The sequence below is a fragment of the Haliotis cracherodii genome, unplaced genomic scaffold (genome assembly GCF_022045235.1).
Source record: "Haliotis cracherodii isolate W230 unplaced genomic scaffold, xgHalCrac1.p SCAF_4, whole genome shotgun sequence".
NCBI classification, from domain to species: Eukaryota; Metazoa; Mollusca; class Gastropoda; order Lepetellida; family Haliotidae; genus Haliotis; species Haliotis cracherodii.
The window spans coordinates 15,451,110-15,471,568 of NW_027266297.1; the positions used below are offsets into that span (position 1 = coordinate 15,451,110).

Sequence of the window (20,459 nt, forward strand, 5' to 3'; positions counted from 1 at the left end):
CAGAGTCAGCATACTGTGTCTGAGTGGAGTATTCATGTTAAAACTGCGACATGGCATCATATATAGTCAGCATTGGTTCAAGTACAAGCAGACATTAAATTTCAGTGTTTTTAGTCCTTTATTTATAAAGAAAATCTTTGAATATCAATGCTAACAGCGTCAATTTTAAGTCTCTATTGTGTTGTCATTTTTAACTGTTGACTACATATACAGGTGAGCTTCAGTGCCGTGGCTCTGTTATATGTATATAATTTTCCTGAAGAAATAAATATATGTTTTCATGGAGTCCTCAAGTTCAGTTTTTCAAAGGGAAGTGGCAGCTATAAAATCATCTGTGTTAATTAGATGGTTTTGGTCGTGTGGAAAGGGAATTGCAGATGAGGTTGAACATCCAGTTTTAAAGGTCACTATGCCTTCTATCGAGTTCTCTGTTATCTGTTGACAGTAATCCGACTACTGAAACAGAACATGTTTAATTGAACCAGGTTTGGCATTCAAGATGTTTACACCCTAGAAATCTGCAGTTCTCAAAGTCGGGAGAAACAAATCAGCTACTTTATAACTATGGAAGGATATGGACCCTTTATGTCAGGAATCATCCTTGACTTTCTTAATTTCTCTAAGGAAATGGTCGGGGCGGTCAGGTAGCTTAGTGGTTAAAGCGTTTGCTCATCAAGCCGAAGACCCGGGTTTGATTCCCAACATGGGTACAATGTGTGAAGCACATTTCTGGTGTCCCCACGCTGTGATATTGCTGGAATATTGCTAAAAGCGGCGTAAAACCATACACACTCACATTCACTAAGGAAATGGTCATAAGTTTAAACCAAAATCCCTAGATTATATATATAATAAAAACAAGTTATCCCTATGAAACACTGGCTTCCTTTTCTGGACTTGCCAATCATAAGGATAGAATTACTATACATCCATAGCCTTGGAGCAAGGCTAGAACCAGCGAAAAGGAAGGTGATCAACATGACACAGGTGTTTTAATCAGGGTTGTTTTGAGTTGTTGTAATGGTAATGAGAATATTACTAGATCATGTTGCTGCCCGAAGCTTGATATATGATGACTAGAAGTTATCACCTCACCGTCTCCTTACATTCCCCAAGGACATTGTAGCAGTAACACTACCCTGCCATATATGTCTGTATTCAGTGATGTGGCTATATATTACCTGACAGTCATTATTTTCAGATGTCCAGTTTGATTTCCCAGTATTGTCAGATGATTTTGCCTAATTCTAAGCGTAAATGACATATTCCAATACTCACTAGATACTAACATGTCGTCAAATTACCATTTATGTCAGATTTCCTTGACATGTTAGTTTCAATGATATATTCTTTTGAAAATTATTTTTTTTAGTTTAGAAACAAAAATTGTCTGTTGTCTGCATTTGATTCTTATTTAGAAATCCATGCACTGATCAAAATCACAGTGTATGTATGAGAGCTTGTTTTGTTGAACATGGAGTAGAGTAGAGGCTGTAGTGTACCTGTGATGTACATGAGTCACTCATCTAGTCCCTAGCTCGGGGACACGAGTGGCCCAGTCGTCTAAGGCACCGCGATTTGCTGTGCAGAGTTGCGTCCCTTGGGCACACCAGAAACCTATGATTGTGGGTTCGAATCCCTGTTCGCTCCGATTATGTTTCTAGGTTTGTCAGCACTATACCCGTGCTTGTGGGTTTCACCAAAGTGGTAAACGTCTGAGACCTGCATCACTTCAGTCTTTCCTCCCCCGCTGACACGCCATGATTTAACTGGAATACTGTTAAAAGTGGGGTTAAACCCAACTCACTCACTCACTCACTCACTCACTCACTCACTCACTCATCTAGCTGAATACCCTAGTTCCATCCCCTGCATGTGAACATTTCGGAATTGACTTAAATTTTGTTTACGTTTATGGAGGTGTAAACGTAAAGCATACTGTGTAAATTCACATTTATGCCTCCTTACAAGAACAGATATGGTCATATCTTACAAATAAAAATGTCAACATCTGGAAATCACAACATTATGTTTGTCTATTTTTGTGTGAGCCATGTCTAGGTGTACCCCACTGTGGTATTGCAGATATAATGATAAAAGTGGTGATAACTTACACATTCATTTACTATTAATGAGGAATGGGCCTGGGCTATCACAAGCCATGTTAAAGTATGGACGTTATGATCATCTTAGTGCTTTAAGGAACGGACCCTGAAAATGAATTTTGAACATGTTGAATGTTTTGCTATTTCTGTTTTTTCAACATGTTCAAAGACACAAACACAGATGTGTTATTGTAAACCGACATTACCTGTTGGCTCTCTTAATCAATGCAATGTGTTTGTTTCTCTGTTTCAGGTGGAAGAAAAATTGGAATAAATCCCAAAATAAACAACATGATCTTAGGTTACGAAGCTGCTAAACACGATCTAATTCTCATATCAGATAGTGGTTTGAAAAGTAAGTATTGTGTCTTTCAAGTGCGGAAAAAAATGAATGTTGGTTAACGAAGCTGTACTTTAAGATGATAAAATTGTTAATTACCACATTCGACGTAATAAGAACCCAGGGCGCTCTCAAAATTAGAAATAGGGGGCTCTTATTAGAATATTATTTTGGTGGGAAAAAAATAGTTGAAAGATCGTAAATCTCGTTTATGCTGACAGCCTGAAATGTTTACATATGACAGATATATTTTTCTAGAATTTAATTTCCCATAAGTAAGGGTGCATGTTACACACGAGTGCGTATTATACACGAATAAATAAGTCTTGTGTACATTGATCAATCGGAAGGGGTGATGACAGGGATGTTTCACAAGCCAATTTATTAGCAAATGTCACCATGGGCGCTTATTAGAGCGGGGCGCTTATTATGTCAAATACGGTAATTGTGTCTTCCTAGCTTGCTTTACAGCCATATTCTCACCACTCTTGAATTTTCATTGCCATGTAACTAGTCAAGACAGGGAGCAGATTCGGCAACATTCGAATGACCCAGGAAAAATTTGAGAGCTTATCTGATTTCATTCATTATTGTACAGTGAATGAATATATATACTTTCATCATTTCTGTTTCCCTGATAAAATCATAATAGTATTGGATATCAGTTGTTGGCAAATATGTAAACAGTTTCTGCATGCTATCCAAAAAGTTGGGTTTTTTTGTGTTCTCTAGATTTGGGGACATGCAAGTTCAGAATAATACAGTGACTTAATTTGTACCAGTAGTCTCCCTTTGAGAAAGCTTCCAAGTTGAGAAAGGTTGATGTTGAAGCTGTGTGTTAATAAGAGATGTGTGTTGATAAGTGATGTGCGTTGACAAGAGATGTGTGTTGCAGTGGGCGAGGACACCCTGCTGGACATGGTGCTGCTGATGACAGAGAAGACGGGGCTAGTCCACCAGATGCCCTACATCTGTGACAGGAAGGGATTCTCATCACATATAGAAAAAGTAGGTAGCCTGTTACTGTAGACATTGGGGTTCAAGCAAGGATATTGAGTAATCTTGAGAGTCAGAGATTATTTAAACACCCTGAAAAAGTTCAAAATGTTTTCTGCACCATTTCAGATCTTTGATATTCGGAAACTGACTCAGTGTTAAAGTCTTGTCTTCTCGAAGTCTAGTTCTGTATATGTTAGTCTATCAAGACATGGGTAGAAATGTCTCCAGCAACCTATGCTTGTTGTGAGAGCTGAGCTGGAATATTGTGTAATATGATAGTGCAGTGTTAACTCTTTCATCACTGGCTGCCCCAGAGTTATGTCCCTTGAAACCCTGCAGTCCCTGACACTGACAAGGCCTGTACACTGGCCTCCCTGGCAGTATTATTGGAAAATCACATCATCATTTTTTATGCACTTTTTCTACCACAAACTTGCTTTTAATATACATTGATCATATACCATTGTAAAGAGGATTAAGTATACTTTAATATTCTTTGTTGTTATTGTCTCTAACCTTTGTCATTATCTAATTACAGGTGTTTACAAGTGAAATAAAACTTGAAAACACTGAAAAAATGAAAACAGACAATGAATTTTGGCTCAAATTGTATTAAAAATCACAAAACTAAATCACAGATACAAGGTAAACATAACACAGTGGTCTTGTCATCTTGGACGGCACAGGTAATCGCAGGTGTTACAGGTAAATTCTCTTCATGCACATCTGTAAACAAATAAACAAGTTTACAACTCTTGGTACTGACTTTGTTTTCTATACTGATGTCACATATTACTTATGATACACCTACAGCCTCTTAGGTAAACTCGTTAACACAGGTAAACTTGTTAACGCAGGTAAACTCGTTAACACAGGTAAAAACAAATATTTGATTTATTTTGTTCTTTTTCAGGATTTGAAACAAAAATTAAGTATTTAAGTTTTTAAAAGTAATTTATCACATTACATGAACATTGAACCACAGCTACTATAAGAATGACATCACAGGGAAGATATCACAGATTGATCTGAAGAGGGAAAGATTGTAAAAGGACAGAAAGATCGTAAATTCAAGTTCTGCAAATATAAAAGTTGTGATAACATATTTACAATACACTGCTATTTACAACTGCATAATAAATTAAATCAGTACTTTATTAAATCAATTAATAAATAAATAATTTATACAGTTACTAAAATTTAAATTAAGATGTAAAAAACAAGAGAACAAACATGATTATAGAAATAAATTTTATTCAAATTGAGCGAAATATAAGGACATACGACAAACCGGCAAACTACAATTCGGATTGCGATCAGAAAAATAAATTTAAAAAAAAGAAACAAATACGTCATGCCACTCACCTTTGTTGTTGTTGTGATCGCTCGTTCACGTGTAGGCTGCATTCTCATTCGTCGCATTGATAATCTGTTCAAACACAGAATCATTGTAAAACAGTTGGAAAAAATCAATAGCATGACTCTTCACTCACCGTACGTGTCAATATATATATATTCTTGAGTCCGGTCGCCTCTTCAAAATCCCTCATGTTTCCACTGTTGTGGTCCCTCTGCCACTCCCATTCTTGAAAGTTGGCGGGGGGGACACCTCGTCGAAACCGTCAAAATCTTCACCAAAATATTCGCGAATTTCCCTCTCCCCTTCGCTTAAATTATTCAATTCAAACACATTATTATTCCCGATAGAGTCGTTGTTAATCATCTGATCGCTATCCGAATCGTAGTTGGCCGCCATTACGCTTGATTTACGATTCAAGCGAGAAAAATACCTGTCGCGAAAACAGGTGACATCCGCGATTTTCGCGCCAAAAAGACGGGGAAATTCCATAGAATGACGTGTCAATCACGTGTAGATCTCGTTTCCATATTTAGAACGAGATTACACACGAGAAAGGAAGTAGAAAGAGCGATTTTGTAAACACGCTCGCGCCGCCCGATTTATCGGGCAGCCGGGTGTGGGGCTTGGACTGTTCTCGCCCGATTTTTCGGGCAGCCGGGTACTGGGACACGGTTTATGCTGCCCGATAAATCGGGCAGTCGGGGCGAAAGGGTTAAACAATAACACAGACTTATATTTCAAGAACTGATAGTCCTAATTTCAGAAAGACAATGTTTCCATTCACATATAGCTCTGATTAAAATGTGTCAAGCCAGTGGTAGGAATTGTTGTTGATAGTATAAAGAACAGATTTTACAGTTCTTGGATTTCAGTTCTCTGTAGGGATTCTGGGGCAGATTAGGTCCCCAGTACCCCATGCTCATTTCCCTGCAGAGGTTCTAGGGCAGAGTAGGTCCCCAGTACCCCATGCTCATTTCCCTGCAGAGCTTCTAGGGCAGAGTAGGTACCCAGTACCCCATGCTCATTTCCCTGCAGAGGTTCTAGGGCAGAGTAGGTCCCCAGTACCCCATGCTCATTTCCCTGCAGAGGTTCTAGGGCAGAGAAGGTCCCAAGTACCCCATGCTCATTTCCCTGCAGAGGTTCTAGGGCAGAGTAGGTACCCAGTACCCCATGCTCATTTCCCTGCAGAGGTTCCAGGGCAGAGTAGGTACCCAGTACCCCATGCTCATTTCCCTGCAGAGGTTCTAGGGCAGAGTAGGTCCCCAATACCCCATGCTCATTTCCCTGCAGAGCTTCTAGGGCAGAGTAGGTCCCCAGTACCCCATGCTCATTTCCCTGCAGAGGTTCTAGGGCAGAGTAGGTCCCCAGTACCCCATGCTCATTTCCCTGCAGAGGGTCTAGGGCAGAGTAGGTACCCAGTACCCCATGCTCATTTCCCTGCAGAGGTTCTATTGCAGATTATGTCCCCAGTACCCCATGCTCATATCCCTGCAGAGGTTCTAGGGCAGAGTAGGTCCCCAGTACCCCATGCTCATTTCCCTGCAGAGCTTCTAGGGCAGAGTAGGTCCCAAGTACCCCATGCTCATTTCCCTGCAGAGGTTCTAGGGCAGAGTAGGTCCCCAGTACCCCATGCTCATTTCCCTGCAGAGGTTCTAGGGCAGAGTAGGTCTCCAGTACCCCATGCTTATTTCCCAGCAGAGGTCCAAGTCAGAGTAGGTCCCCAGTACCCCATGCTCATTTCCCTGCAGAGGTTCTAGGGCAGAGTAGGTCCCCATCACCCCATGCTCATTTCCCTGCAGAGGTTCTAGGGCAGAGTAGGTCTCCAGTACCCCATGCTCATTTCCCAGCAGAGGTCCAAGGCAGAGTAGGTCCCCAGTACCCCATGCTCATTTCCCTGCAGAGGTTCTAAGGCAGAGTAGGTCCCCAGTATGCTTGTCTCCCAGCAGAGTTTCAAGGGCAGACTAGATCTCCAGTATGCTTGTCTCCCACTAGAGAAGGGAAACAATAGGTTCCCTTGGTCTATGCTTGACACAAGTGTTAAGATTAGAATGGAGCACTGTGTGACCTGAGTGTCATTGTTCCTTGATAGCACAGACTATTGCTCATACTATCAACCACAGGTTTGTCTGATCCAGACTTGATTAAACACAGCCCACCCAGATTAAGGTGCAGTAATGCCGACAGCATCTCTTATAGTCATATGCATGTTTTGATTCAGCATAATGTTAGGAACTTGTTTTGTTGTAGGTATATTTTGGCACCCAACATGCGAAGATGTACCTGTGTGCAAATGGGCTGGGGATCAACTGCACAACGGGGATGTCGTGTCTGTTCAGGAAGGAGGTGCTCGAGGAGGCTGGGGGCATGAACCACCTGGGACAATACCTGGCTGAAGACTACATGATGGCTCAGGCGTTTATTGATAGGTAAGAGTTGGTGCACTACATGATGGCACAGGCGTTTATTGATGGGTAAGAGTTGGTGCACTACATGATGGCACAGGCGTTTATTGATAGGTAAGAGTTGGTGCACTACATGATGGCACAGGCGTTTATTGATGGGTAAGAGTTGGTGCACTACATGATGGCACAGGCGTTTATTGATAGGTAAGAGTTGGTGCACTACATGATGGCACAGGCGTTTATTGATAGGCAAGAGTTGGTGCACTACATGATGGCACAGGCTTTTATTGATAGGCAAGAGTTGGTGCACTACATGATGGCACAGGCGTTTATTGATGGGTAAGAGTTGGTGCACTACATGATGGCACAGGCGTTTATTGATAGGTAAGAGTTGGTGCACTACATGATGGCACAGGCGTTTATTGATAGGCAAGAGTTGGTGCACTACATGATGGCACAGGCTTTTATTGATAGGCAAGAGTTGGTGCACTACATGATGGCACAGGCTTTTATTGATAGGCAAGAGTTGGTGCACTACATGATGGCACAGGTACTGATAGGTAAGAGTTGGTGCACTACATGATGGCACGGGCGTTTATTGATAGGTAAGAGTTGGTGCACTACATGATGGCACAGGCGTTTATTGATGGGTAAGAGTTGGTGCACTACATGATGGCACAGGCGTTTATTGATAGGTAAGAGTTAGTGGCACTACATAATGGCGCAGGCGTTTATTGATAGGTAAGAGTTAGTGGCACTACATAATGGCACAGGCATTTGTTGATAAGACCACATGATGACACATGCGTTTGTTGATAAGTAAGGCCACATTAGGGAACAGGCATTTGGTTGTTTGAAGTTATGGAGTTGTTTTTAGTCCATGTTTCAAATTTCAAATATCAATTAATCAGATTTCTTTCAAAGAAATTATGTAGGCAGCATACATATGTGATGAAAATTTACAAACATTAGGAAAACATTTTCAGTGATGCATACATGAATACATTATATACTACATGCACCAGCTGTCAGAAATATTCATGCTTGGTGATAGCAGTAACCATAGCGACAAGGCCACCATGCCAGTGGACCCTATTAATGGTGTGTATTTCAATGTGGTGATAGTCATGTGATGTGACAGGTGCTTGTTTTGATCATGTCAGCTTCATCCCTCTGCTTAACAGTAAACACACTTGTCATTGTCACTGGTGTTGTAAGCCACACAGTGTTTTGATAGCAAGACAGAAATAGTCAAATATCCTGTTGGTTATGTTTGAGAATCAAGGGACATAACCGGTAGTATGTCCGACTTTGGTATTAGACAGGAGGAATAGTTGTCTTTGAAATCAGGGATGAAAGTGAAGAGATTGTCATTGTCCTGGATTAAAATTTAAATAAGTTGTGGGTCCATCTTTCAAGGCACTTTTTTTTATAAATTTTGTTTTCAAATTTTAGGCAGTCAATTAGCTTGTGTCAATGGAAATATAAATATATTTGTTCAGCCCTATATTTTTTATTTTAATTGGCATGAAGTTGTTTGCGGCAAGTGGCACAGTGGGGAAAAGAAATGCTAATAGTGTTTAAGGTGCAGGATATACGTTTTTTAGTGTAGCGTATCAGGGGTTATCCAGACCTCCTCAGAGGCCAGTATTTGGCTCCAAGTCTGCAACAAATGTCTGTAGATTTTCCCACATTGGAAATAAAACGTTCCCAGCTAAGGTAATATAGTAACTAATGTGATTGCTTGGTCAGGTTGACTTGTATATCTCTAATAGCAGACTAGAAGAGAGGAAGAGGCTTTAATGCTTAGTTTTTCAGTATTGAATGTAATGTAATATACACTGTTAAGTGACCTGCATTTAAGAACTTTAGAAAACAATTTTTTCCCAAGTTGGCTTGGCATGGGCTCGTAGTCTGGATCCTAGATAAATCCTAGATATATCCCTACATGTGTTTACCATGGTAACTGCTGAAAGACTTTGTTCTCTTCATTACCCGGAGGTATGTGTTTGTAGTAGTTGGAGACAACATGCAAAGTATTTGATTAAGTATCTTTTTTCTAGTCCATAAAAGATAAAGGCAAATAAGGATACGTTTGTTCTTATTTTCTTCGTTTTTATTGGGACCATTGTTAGTCACTTTGGTAAATACAAAGGAATAAAATGGAAGTTTAAGCTTATGAATGAGGAATGTAGCCCTTGAAAAGTACTTGAGCAGCGCTTGAATTATGTTGGCCAAGATTTGTATGAACCCTGCCTAATGAGGCTCGACATACATCAGTTAGAAATGTTGGACAGCTCCTCTGTTATGTTACTGGAGTGTTGTAATCAGTGGATGCATTCTGTGTTTCAGGGGATGGAAGGTGAGAATCAGCTCCCAGGCGGCACAGCAGAACTCGGGGATGTACTCCATCCCACACTTTCATGCCAGACTTATTAGGTAATTTTAATTTTGGTAAATTTTAATTTTAATTTTAATTTTAATTTTAATTTTATTTTTATTTTTATTTTTTATTTTTATTTTATTTTTTATTTTATTGCTGCACACCAGGAAAATACACCACGCTCCTCCATCACCCATTACTACGGACATCCACTTAGTGGTATAATTGTGACACATATCTATCTTAGTCAGCTATTGAAACGGTGAAGCCATTTTACAAGACTCTGAATGCACAGTGTTTAAACTTTGTGCTAAACCTACAGTTGCCTGACACAAAGCATTGTCAGAGCTCCAGATAAGCTTTTGGTGTTGTGGGCATTTTACCCATGCATTTTAAAATCATTGGGTATCAGTAATTCTATCTGGGTACTCAAATTTCTGTTACCCACAAGTTTTTACACATGTGGGTATTTAAGTTAAATATTCAAAAACACTATTCATCTAGTCCCTGCAAACTGATGTCGTGTGGGTTCGAGAGCTTTATAGGACTAAAAAATACCATGATACTTCCACAAGAAAGTGTGATGGCAAATGATCATGATGTAACTGTCATCGTGGAGTTTGGCAAGGTTGACGGAATGCTCGTTTATAATTTCAAAAAAGTTGCTGATTTGCTAATCGAATACGCAGGGTTGCTTCACAATATTTTGATGATACGCACAAGTTTTATTTTTGTAGCGTATCTGTAATGTTCGTTGCGTATTTGATCTGCTTGGATATTATTTTACTGCATATTTCTGCATTTCTGATGCGTATTTTACGCAGATACGCAGATACGCAGCTTATCTGGAGCTCTGATTGTGTTGACAAGATGGTAGTAAGGCTAATAGTATTATATCGCATGCTGCATTAGAAATATGACAGATGTAATCTGAGCCCTCACTGCGTCCAGCACTCCAACCATGCTGTGGCTTGATTTGTTGATTATATTGTAACGTACCTTGGTAGCCTTGTTTGGATGATATATTATTTACAGTAGGGACGGAATAGAAGCATGTTAGAAAGTGTTGGTGACCCAAAACAGGTTACGGCGACTCAAGTTTGCCAGCTAAAATATGTGGTGAACTCACTAAAATCTAAACAACAAAAATTCAATTACTTTACAATGTTCCAATAGCTTTTCTGAACTTTATATCCAAACAATTGCAGTGATTATTATTATATCTTGGCTACTTTTTAAACAGTAGAACACAGATATAGCGAACAAACGGATACAACAAACTGTTAAAAAATCCCGATTTATCTCCTATATAATATCATATAAAATTTACGTTTCCATCTATCACTAATTAGTGACACGTATAGAGAACTGAGAAATCTCACTCAGTGTCAAGTGTCACTGACAATTGGCTGTACGCAATCAGCGGCGAATCAACACAATGGCGGCGAATCAATAGAATCAGCGGTCACTTGTTAAATTTGCATTGGTTTAATCTTACCTGTACATGTAATCTTGTCTGTAAAACAAACATTAAACATATATATTTTACGAGCTGCCAATCACCAAGACGTAGAGGACGCCCTCTTCAAATGGTTTTGAAGCCGCGACAAGCGAAAACATTCCGTGTAACACTGCAATTACGTGTATTGTGTTTTGTCTTATCCAAGATGGCGGACGTTTCCGAGCGAAAACGTGTATAACGAACAACGGATATAATGAACGGATTTCTCTGGTCCCTTGTAGTTCGTTATATCCGTGTTCTACTGTATGCTTACCCAATAGAGATCAGTGTTTGGAAATTTCAATGGCACAGCCTTAAGGAGAAGCAAACATGGAAAACCTTGTGCAGTGACATCATAAATTAATAGTTGTACTAATTGGCTCCAAGTCTGAAATAGATACCCCCTGTTGTATCTTTATATGGCGACTACACCACAAAGCTGCTGTTTGTATTGACAGGTGATGGAAGACATAGTGAAAACAAACCTAAGTTTTGACAATGGTGAATTTTGTTTACCCTTGCATATACAATATGTCACTTATTTAGGGATTTTGGCTGGTAGCTATATGTTACCACCCTGGCGATGAATGTTATTCTCAGCTCCATGGGGAGAATACAATAATCAGTCAGGTCAGTTACCTGTCTGTCTGGTCACGATGCCTCACACTGTAAGCAGCTTTGTGGACATCATCATTGGATCAATGAATCATGGTTTCTGAGACATCTGCATGGCATACTGGGGTCTGTTCCCTCAGCTTAAGGGTTTACTGGGTCTGTTATCCATTCAGAGTTGTCTCAGTGTCTCGAGTCACGCTGTGGCCATATTAACTAGGATTTATTATACAGTGGCTGTCTGATCTCCCATAATGATAATTATCGGAAACTGGAAAGAGTATGAACATTATCAAGTAGGGTATTTGGAGCTTTGTTGAATGGGGATTTTTTCGTGGGAGAGTGGGACTTAATTGGCTGAGTAAGTGAATGTATTTTGCCCTGTCAACAAACTAAGGAGGATAACTGGTTGTGACGGGTGACCTGGTGTGGGCCACTTGACCAGACTCAGGCTCAATTTCTGTAGTTGGGTGGAGTCATCACAGAACGAGACCAGCTGAATTTGTTGATGGTGTGTGATAGTGAGTGAGTGAGTTAAAAGTTTACATTGCATCGTCAATAGTGCAGTTAAATTGTAAGGTGATGCTCACTGGTAGCATTTGGGGACCAAATGGGAAATTAAGAATAACAACCAGCCAAAGGAAGACTGTTCCAAGTATGTTTGTTGTAGTCTTAGTTTATGGAATAGTACCCCAAACTGATCTTACTGGACCAGAAGAATATTGACTTGACTCAGGCTTTGGACAAGTGGCTAAAGTCACAAACTGTGAAGGAAGACAAAGAAGAATTCAAAACTGACAATATTTCCCCTCAATGTGGATCTCTGTTCTCCTTGTAGATGGACAAAGCTCCGCATCTCCACAGTGCCCTCCACGATAGTGATGGAGCCTATCTTCCAGTGCATGTTCCTGGGTGGTATGGCATCATGGGCAGTGTCGTACCTGTTTGACTGGACAGCCCTGGTGTTCTTCCTCATACACATCCTGGTGTGGTTCCTCGGGGACTACATTCTCATTAAAGTTGTACAGGTAAGGCACAAGATGAGATGATTTTGTTGATGTTTTCTTATGTATATTGCATTCTCACCTAGGTGTAAGTTTTGTCTTGTGGCAAGTCTACTGATGTTAATAAGAAAAGGTCTTAAATGGTAAACAAGTGTTGTGCACAAATTTTTGTACACACAAGAAATCCAGATATCAGTTCACCATGTAGCCTTCACATCAGAAACTGAGAGTGTTTTTCGGTTTTGACAATGGTGAATTTTTTACCCTGGCATATACAATATGTCACTTATTGAGTGATTTTGGCTGGCAGCTATATGTTACCACCTCTGGCGATAAATGTTATTCTCAGCTCCATGGGGAGATTACAATAATCTGGTCTGGTCACGGTGCCGCACACTGTAAGCTTTGTGGACATCATTATTGGATCGATGAATCATGGTTTCTGAGACATCAGTGGGCTCTGTTCCCTCAGCCTTAGGACTTGCCTAGACGTTCAGTACAAAATAATTTTTGCCAATATGTATTCATGGCACAGGACTATACTTTCAATGTGTTTCCATCAGTACATTTGTTTAAGACATATTTTGTGTTCTTTGAGAATGCAGTTACCCTGGTAATCTGGTCACTATTCATTCGTCAGTTGTACGTATTGTTATATATGTGCTTATATCTATTTAGCAAATTTGACACCTCAGATTGTGAACTTTTATGGTGACTTGCAGAAATCCCTTCTGTGGGATCATTGCAGACCTTTGTTGGGCACAGATTGTTTCACAATATCACTTTTTTTTAATGAAATTTGAAATATCTTTGACAAAAGACTCCTACAGCAAAGTTCTTTCCAGCTTCAGTCCTATTCTTGTGCCATCAAAAAGAGATTTTAAATAATACAATTTATATCAGAAAACAACTTCCAAATGTACATGTTCCTGTTTCAGAGGGGCCCACTGCCATTCTCCAAGTTTGAGTTTGTGGTAGGTTGGTTAATGAACGAACTGGTTTCCCCATATCTGATCTTCCAAGCTCACTGGAACCCGGCAGTTACCTGGCGCTCACAGAAGTACCGAATCCGTTGGGGGGGCATCACGGAAGAAATAAAGCCTCCCCCACCAAAACCTGAAGACTGAGTGCTCCAAGCCAGAAATCTACAGCATTACGGGGCCTGCATCCACTGGGTCTGAGAATGTAACGACAGTGTATTAATGGAGACTCTAAGAGACCGCTCTGTTGTTCTTGCCAGTATGTTTATATTGGCTCTTGGAGATGGATGCTGGGCTTTTTTTCTGGGATCTGTGTGTGAAATTGCTCAAAGCAAAATTGAAGTGCGCCGGAATCATTGACTTGGATTGATATACCTGGATGTCTGTTTCCAGACAATATTGTGGAGCTCTCCCAGGAATTGAGATATCAAATTTAGATCATATTGTTGCAATGCGTGTGTACTGTGAGATTGGACTTCTTGTGGTTTTTACCAACTGTCAAGACTACCATGGCGCCATGATGCTATGGTTTGTGATGCCAGGACATTATGGTGTTAGTTTTGTCAACACCAGTTTATCTCTGATTTGCATGTGTTGAATGACAATGACCAAGCTTCATTCCATCCCATGATACCAGATCATGCAGCAATGGTTCTCTCCCCTGAGTGGAGGACTATTCCAGCATATTTTTCTACCGCTGAGATTGCCGGTGGTTTCACCACCTCATTATAACTGTGTTATGTGTCCAGCTACGTCAGTATTGTTTGTTTATATTGTCGTTACCATGGTTTCAAGCTTCTTGTGATATCAACCTTGACATTGAGGTCGTGTCGGGATGGGTATCAGCATGAGAAAATGTTTGATTTGTGTTATGAATTCTAGTCCAGTTTGGAAGGAAGTTGGTGTTGATGTGAGACACTGAATGTAAACAGTTACTACATGACTTTTCTTTGCTAATACCATGGAACTAAATTAATCTTGAACTATTTCGGCTGATCCATGTCAGGAATTCTATATATTTTCATCGCACAAGACCATACTCAAACATAACAGCATATCCATTCTATCCATTTGGGGCAATAGTCTTTATTATTGGGTCTCATGTTGCAATCAGGTTTTGAAATTGTGTAGAATTCATTTCAAAGGGACACAACTCCACTCTTTTCTTGTTTTATTTTGGGGGGGGTGTCACATTTAGCCATTTTAAGGTGATTTAATGATGAGCAACACACAAAAGAATATTATTTCGAATATCAACCTTATGCAGCAAATTAATATATGTTTGTTTATGCCTAATTAACAAGAACATTCAAATGCTCAAATACTTTTTATTTATAAACCTAACAAACATCTGTGGAATCCGGGAAAGACATTAACATACTCCAGGGTTAGAAATTTATTTTTATTTTTACAAGTCTGCAAAAATAATCTATTACAGAGTTACTGTCTACCTAACCGTAAAAGTGGTAGTCCATAAACAAGTGTCACAGTCCTCCTGACTTTTACTAGTCTCGGACTACAGGCCGACTTGTGATAAGTCACATTTACTGCACAAATAAATACTACCAGTTCCATCACCAATCCAAATACTAATATTGCTGAGAATACCTTATTTACAGTGCACTCCCTCAATTCTTGGCCAAAGTAATAAAATATATATGATTAACATAATTATGATATGATATAGATCTGAATATTACCAGTACTTTTGATGATGGATTCATAGATATTATAAACCCTGTCATCAGTTAAGCAACTTAATTATTTATTGACCTGTTTAAAGTCATATATTTGATATGATATTAACAAAAGCTAAACTGAAACAATCATTGCTAAGCACATTAGAAAGCTGAATCAAACAGTTAATCAAAATTATTTTTTTGTTTTGTTCTGCTAATGGTTGAACATGATATTTGATACATGAAGTTTATATCCTAGTTGATCAGGAAGTTCCCATCTCAAATATCATAGGGATACACCTTTGTATGTACTGATGACAATATCAGATAGTACATCTTCCCAAAGCAACGGACTATAAAAGTCCAGTTTCCACCCTTGCCGAACTAGGCGTCAATTATGGATTTATATTTTGGCTGGACTAATGAGTCTATTCATAGTCAAATCACAATTGTGCAACGAAATTGAAATCCGGTTCGTAAACTGTCTTGCAGATTTCGGTCGATTGCAGGGTTTGCAAGGCATGTGCACCGCCAACTCGTCAACAGATATTTTCTAAATCTTTTCATGTTTTTAATCAAGGTGCTCAAGTGATTTGATGCACTTTGCGATGAAAGACTCGTTTTATCACAATATAGATCTTTATTATCGATCAGATTGTCTTGACTTGGCGCCGCCATTTTGTATGAAGCAAATGCAAGTGATACGAGAGGTGGAATCTGATAGAAGGGACATAACTCGTAATAGCCACAGGTGGCCCTACGATCGAGCCCAGCAATTCCAGCCCAGTTCGGCAAGGATGGAAACTGGACTTTTGGAGTCAGTTGACTCCCTTGCCTCGGGAAGATGCAGATAGTAATGAATGTATATGTTCTACACGTCTTCCTATGAGCCTTGAATCTCACAACTGAATCACAAATTAATATCTATTTTCAAACAGTTCAATAAGTCACAAATCAGTGTTATAGTTGTATTAAACAGTACCTGGACTTAAGATGGATGCAGCACAAATCAAGCTGTGCTATGGTTCAGCGTGTATTGATTTTTCTGTGTCCTAGGATATTACTTTTGTTTGGGAATTGTGCTGGAAACTTCCATGGCGTCACACTACAAAGTAAGCATTTATTGTGCAAGATATTTGTTAAATGAGAATTTTGCAGCATGTGATTTGAGAACCATTTTCATTTTATACTTGTGTATTGTGAATATTTTATGTTTTTGTAACTGATACTATTTTTGAAAATGGAGATTTTGATGTAAGTCATGAACTATGCTGACGCTTGGTAATGTTGTCCTGAGTCAACCGTTTTGTCTTCAATCAAAAATGTACAACAGTATTGAAACATTAAAATGAGGAGATTTTCTGGATGATTGTATATTTTTTGAGATAGTGCATGTAATTTGGACTTGATGTTCTTGGAGTATTTTTAGATTGGTTTTGTTCACAGAAATCAAAATGTATGTTTTGTCTTGAATGTGTTTTGTACAACTCAAAGATTATGAATTTGTCTATGAAAGTAAGCATTTTATGCCTTGGAAAGTATTTTTAATCTTTTCAAAAGATCTTGATTCTATTCATAGAATGCATGATGTAAACATGATTCAGACAGATTGGAGAGATTTCTCTTTTACAGATTTAAAATATAAATATAGGATGTTAAAATGGGGTTGGGGGGGGAAAGGATTTATAGAATAAAGGTTCTATTCAGAGTTAAAATCAGAGACAGGAATTTTTAACATAATATTTTTTAGGGACCCTTTCCAAGAACATGGGTCCCATTTTCCTCAAATAAAATCTTGAATGTAAAACATACCAAACCAATAGGGTTCAGATACCCATATTTACATAATGTATTGGTTGTTTAAAAGATAATGGTGAAAAGGTTTAGCTAGGCCAATCCGTATTACAAGGAAGGAATACCACAGGCTTGGACAATTAATTTTTGTGAATCTTATCCAAATAATCAAAACCAAGAGTTGTCCAATTAAAAATGATTAATCAACAATTAATATTTTTGCATGTTCATTTTATTTCAATATACACATTTTACCTATTTTCACACTGCAAAAATGTTTCACTTTTCCCCTATGCAGGTTTTCTTACTAGTCACTGCTAACAGCGGAGAGTCACTGGTTCAGACGTATACAATAGTCATTGTTTATTTGTATTGCATGTTAACCCAGTATTTTTATATCTCCACAGTCTGATAAACAACACAAGACATGTTACTGACATTGTTTTGCTCTGCTATATCATTTACACTGAGTGACGTTCTGAATTGCCCGAAAGACAATTCACTGAGAATTATTTGTTATGTTGTTTTATTTGTCGTCCAGGTTTTAACAATATTGCTTGTTGGTCGGACATTGTGTTATTGTATGTATGTTTTACACTTTATTATATAGATTTGTATGATGCCACTGTCACATTGTTTGCAAGTTCTTTAATCACTGAAATTGCTGTTTTTTCACAATCCTATTTATCACATTTTGTTTTGAATATTTAATGTTAATATTGTTTGGAAGTAAAGATGATTCAAATATTATACATTGCACAGTGTCAGGATTTTGTGAGCGAATAGACAGTGTGACAGGTGGTCTGTGATGGTGAGTTTTTAGTGGGCAGCATGGATGTGGTGGGCAGTCTTACCTCCCCTGCCCTGTTGAATGACGTCTCTTTGAGACCGACAGACAGGTGTCAGAGAGACAGCTTTGCTGTCTCGCCTTGTTGAACATGCCTTGGTGAAAATTCTCATTTGATACTTGAAATGAAAAGTTGAAAACCATCTTCACAAAAAATATTTTCACGATATGTAGCAATCTTTATTCAAGGTTTGAATGTTGTAATTGTTACCTTTAAAATCAAAACATTGTCTCAAGTAATTGGGGCAATCAGTTATTGGAAATGTTCTTTCAGATCACAGAACTTTCATTAGAAGTTGAGTAAAGTGTCGTTTTGATGTTCATACTAAAAACTTAAGAGACAAATTGATGAGCCTAAATTTTCTTTTTTCATATGCAGAATTTTTTCCCGATTTGAACAGAGAAGGCATGTGTTCAGGCTTCTTAAGCCCTGCTCTCCCAGGCATCAGTATCCCACTGATGTTCTATGAAGTGCTGCCAGAACAAAACTCATCCACACATGCATGCCTCCAAGTCTGTTATCTACAGTGTATGTTTTTTGTGTTACAGTGTATTTGCTACCACATGATCAGTAAACATTTTTGGCTTTATTAACTATGTTTTGTTGTTGCTTTTGTCACTATATACTGCAGTATTTAGTTTCATAAGCATTTCAGTTTTGGTGTACTAGTGCTATATGAACATAATGGAGAAATCTATGATTTAGGGTTGATACATTTTTTAGCCATTCAGCATTTTTGTCTGCCTGGAGTTCGCCTTGTGTGTGTTGGGTTCAACGACTTATGTTCTAACACTGCATGTCAGTTTTAGGTACGGGAAGAAAAACTTTGAGATCTTTGTTTAGTGCGCTTTGGACAATATTCCAGCTATATGGCGTCAATAATAGTCTGGAGCAGACAAACCAGTGATGATATTTGTGTAATGTCCCACGCCATCAGGGTATGATTACACAATCATCTAAATCTGAACACCCTTTAGTCAATCAAACTTGATTATTTACAGACTGCCAACGTATAGCTGGAAAGTTGCTGAGTGCGGCATTAATAACAAAAACATGCTGTCGGCTGAAATATTGCTGATGCAGTGTTAAAATTAGACTCACTCACTTGCCTTTATAGGTGGCTGACCGAAGTGACGCTGGTTTTTGATGATTACTACAGGTCTGGGCACAGGCATAGGGCAATGCTACACTATAAGTTGCGACAGGAGCATGAGGGCTACAAGGGGTTTTAAGAGTCCTGCGTTAGGTTTTATACCACGAGCCGGAATTATGCATAAAACCACATGTACCTCTTGTGATCCTGCTACAACAATTTTTTTAATATGACATTGTAACATAATTCAAGTTGAGGTTAGTTAGCACTACGTCACGTGACTTCCACTGACTCGGAAAAAGTGTGTGGCTTTTTGCTTTGAAGCAGGGTATAAAGGATTTATTCTGCCTCTCAGAAATCCACCTGCAGCCTGAGTTGCTCATGGCAGGGTATAAGGGATTTATTCCCCACTGACAAATTAATTTCCCTCCAAGGCAGGATACACAGTATTTTATCAAGATCACATTGACCAATCAGATCTCACCATTCTGACATGGGGGTATGGCAAGGCATGTTGTGTGTCAGACCTGGGCCACCTAGTCAGTTTGTCTGTAAGTGAAACTAGATACTTTGCTCTTCACCCCCTAATGACCATTGAGCGAACAGCTTTGTTTCTTGTCTTGTTCAGTCAAAGGTGGCAACAATAATATTAAACAGATAGTAAAACTGTCACCATGTTGACAAAATTTCAAATCATCACAGAAAGCCAACATTTAAATACACACCCTGAAGTCTTGTTTTGGTGTGGTTGTCCAAGAACACTCAGGGATCAACTGCATGACCTCCAATGTTAGTTTTTGACACAGAAAGGTATTGAATCGGAATATAGGATGTCAATGAGATTGATGTGATAAGCGCTTCTCATTGAGTTAGTCACTGCGACCTTCTGTGGTAATTGTAAGCACTTGTCTCATAAATACATATTCCAATCACAAAACAAAACATTGTAGTTAGAAATTGCACACAGCCTTAATGAATCACCTTCATGGTGACCTTGACCTTATTTTGAGGTCACTCAAGAGATTTAAATGTGGCCAACCTGAAGATGACTCAAGACCTGTCATTAAAAAAAACCCCTGCGTAAAGAAGATACACTTCATTCATATATCCCGAGATGTTCCAGCACCTTGAGGTTTCAAACGAAGTACAAGACAGTGAACTGCTCGAGAAGAACCCACCTCATCTACATGGAAGCTGCAAAAACATCATCCACAAACAATGGAAGGATTTCAACCTTGTACCTCCTTAATATTGACCAGTTATACGTTAGGGAGTAGAGGCAAATGAAAAATACAATTCTGTCCTTAACCGTTTAGTCTGAGAAAGTCTGAAACCATTTTCCATAATGTGACCTTTTAT

General features: G+C 39.0%; 1 protein-coding gene across 1 annotated transcript in view; it reads left to right on the forward strand.

Annotated features, from left to right (window-relative positions):
- Positions 1-18,600, forward strand: part of LOC139478444 (ceramide glucosyltransferase-like) — a 61,183-nt gene extending 42,583 nt beyond the window's left edge. Inside the window, exons 4-9 of the mRNA XM_071260904.1 lie at positions 2,359-2,460; positions 3,341-3,453; positions 7,052-7,230; positions 9,559-9,645; positions 12,541-12,730; positions 13,645-18,600. Of these exons, the coding sequence (XP_071117005.1) occupies positions 2,359-2,460; positions 3,341-3,453; positions 7,052-7,230; positions 9,559-9,645; positions 12,541-12,730; positions 13,645-13,833 (860 nt within the window). The 3' untranslated portion in view covers positions 13,834-18,600. The remainder of the gene's footprint in view (positions 1-2,358; positions 2,461-3,340; positions 3,454-7,051; positions 7,231-9,558; positions 9,646-12,540; positions 12,731-13,644) is intronic.
- The last annotated feature ends 1,859 nt before the right edge of the window (positions 18,601-20,459 follow it).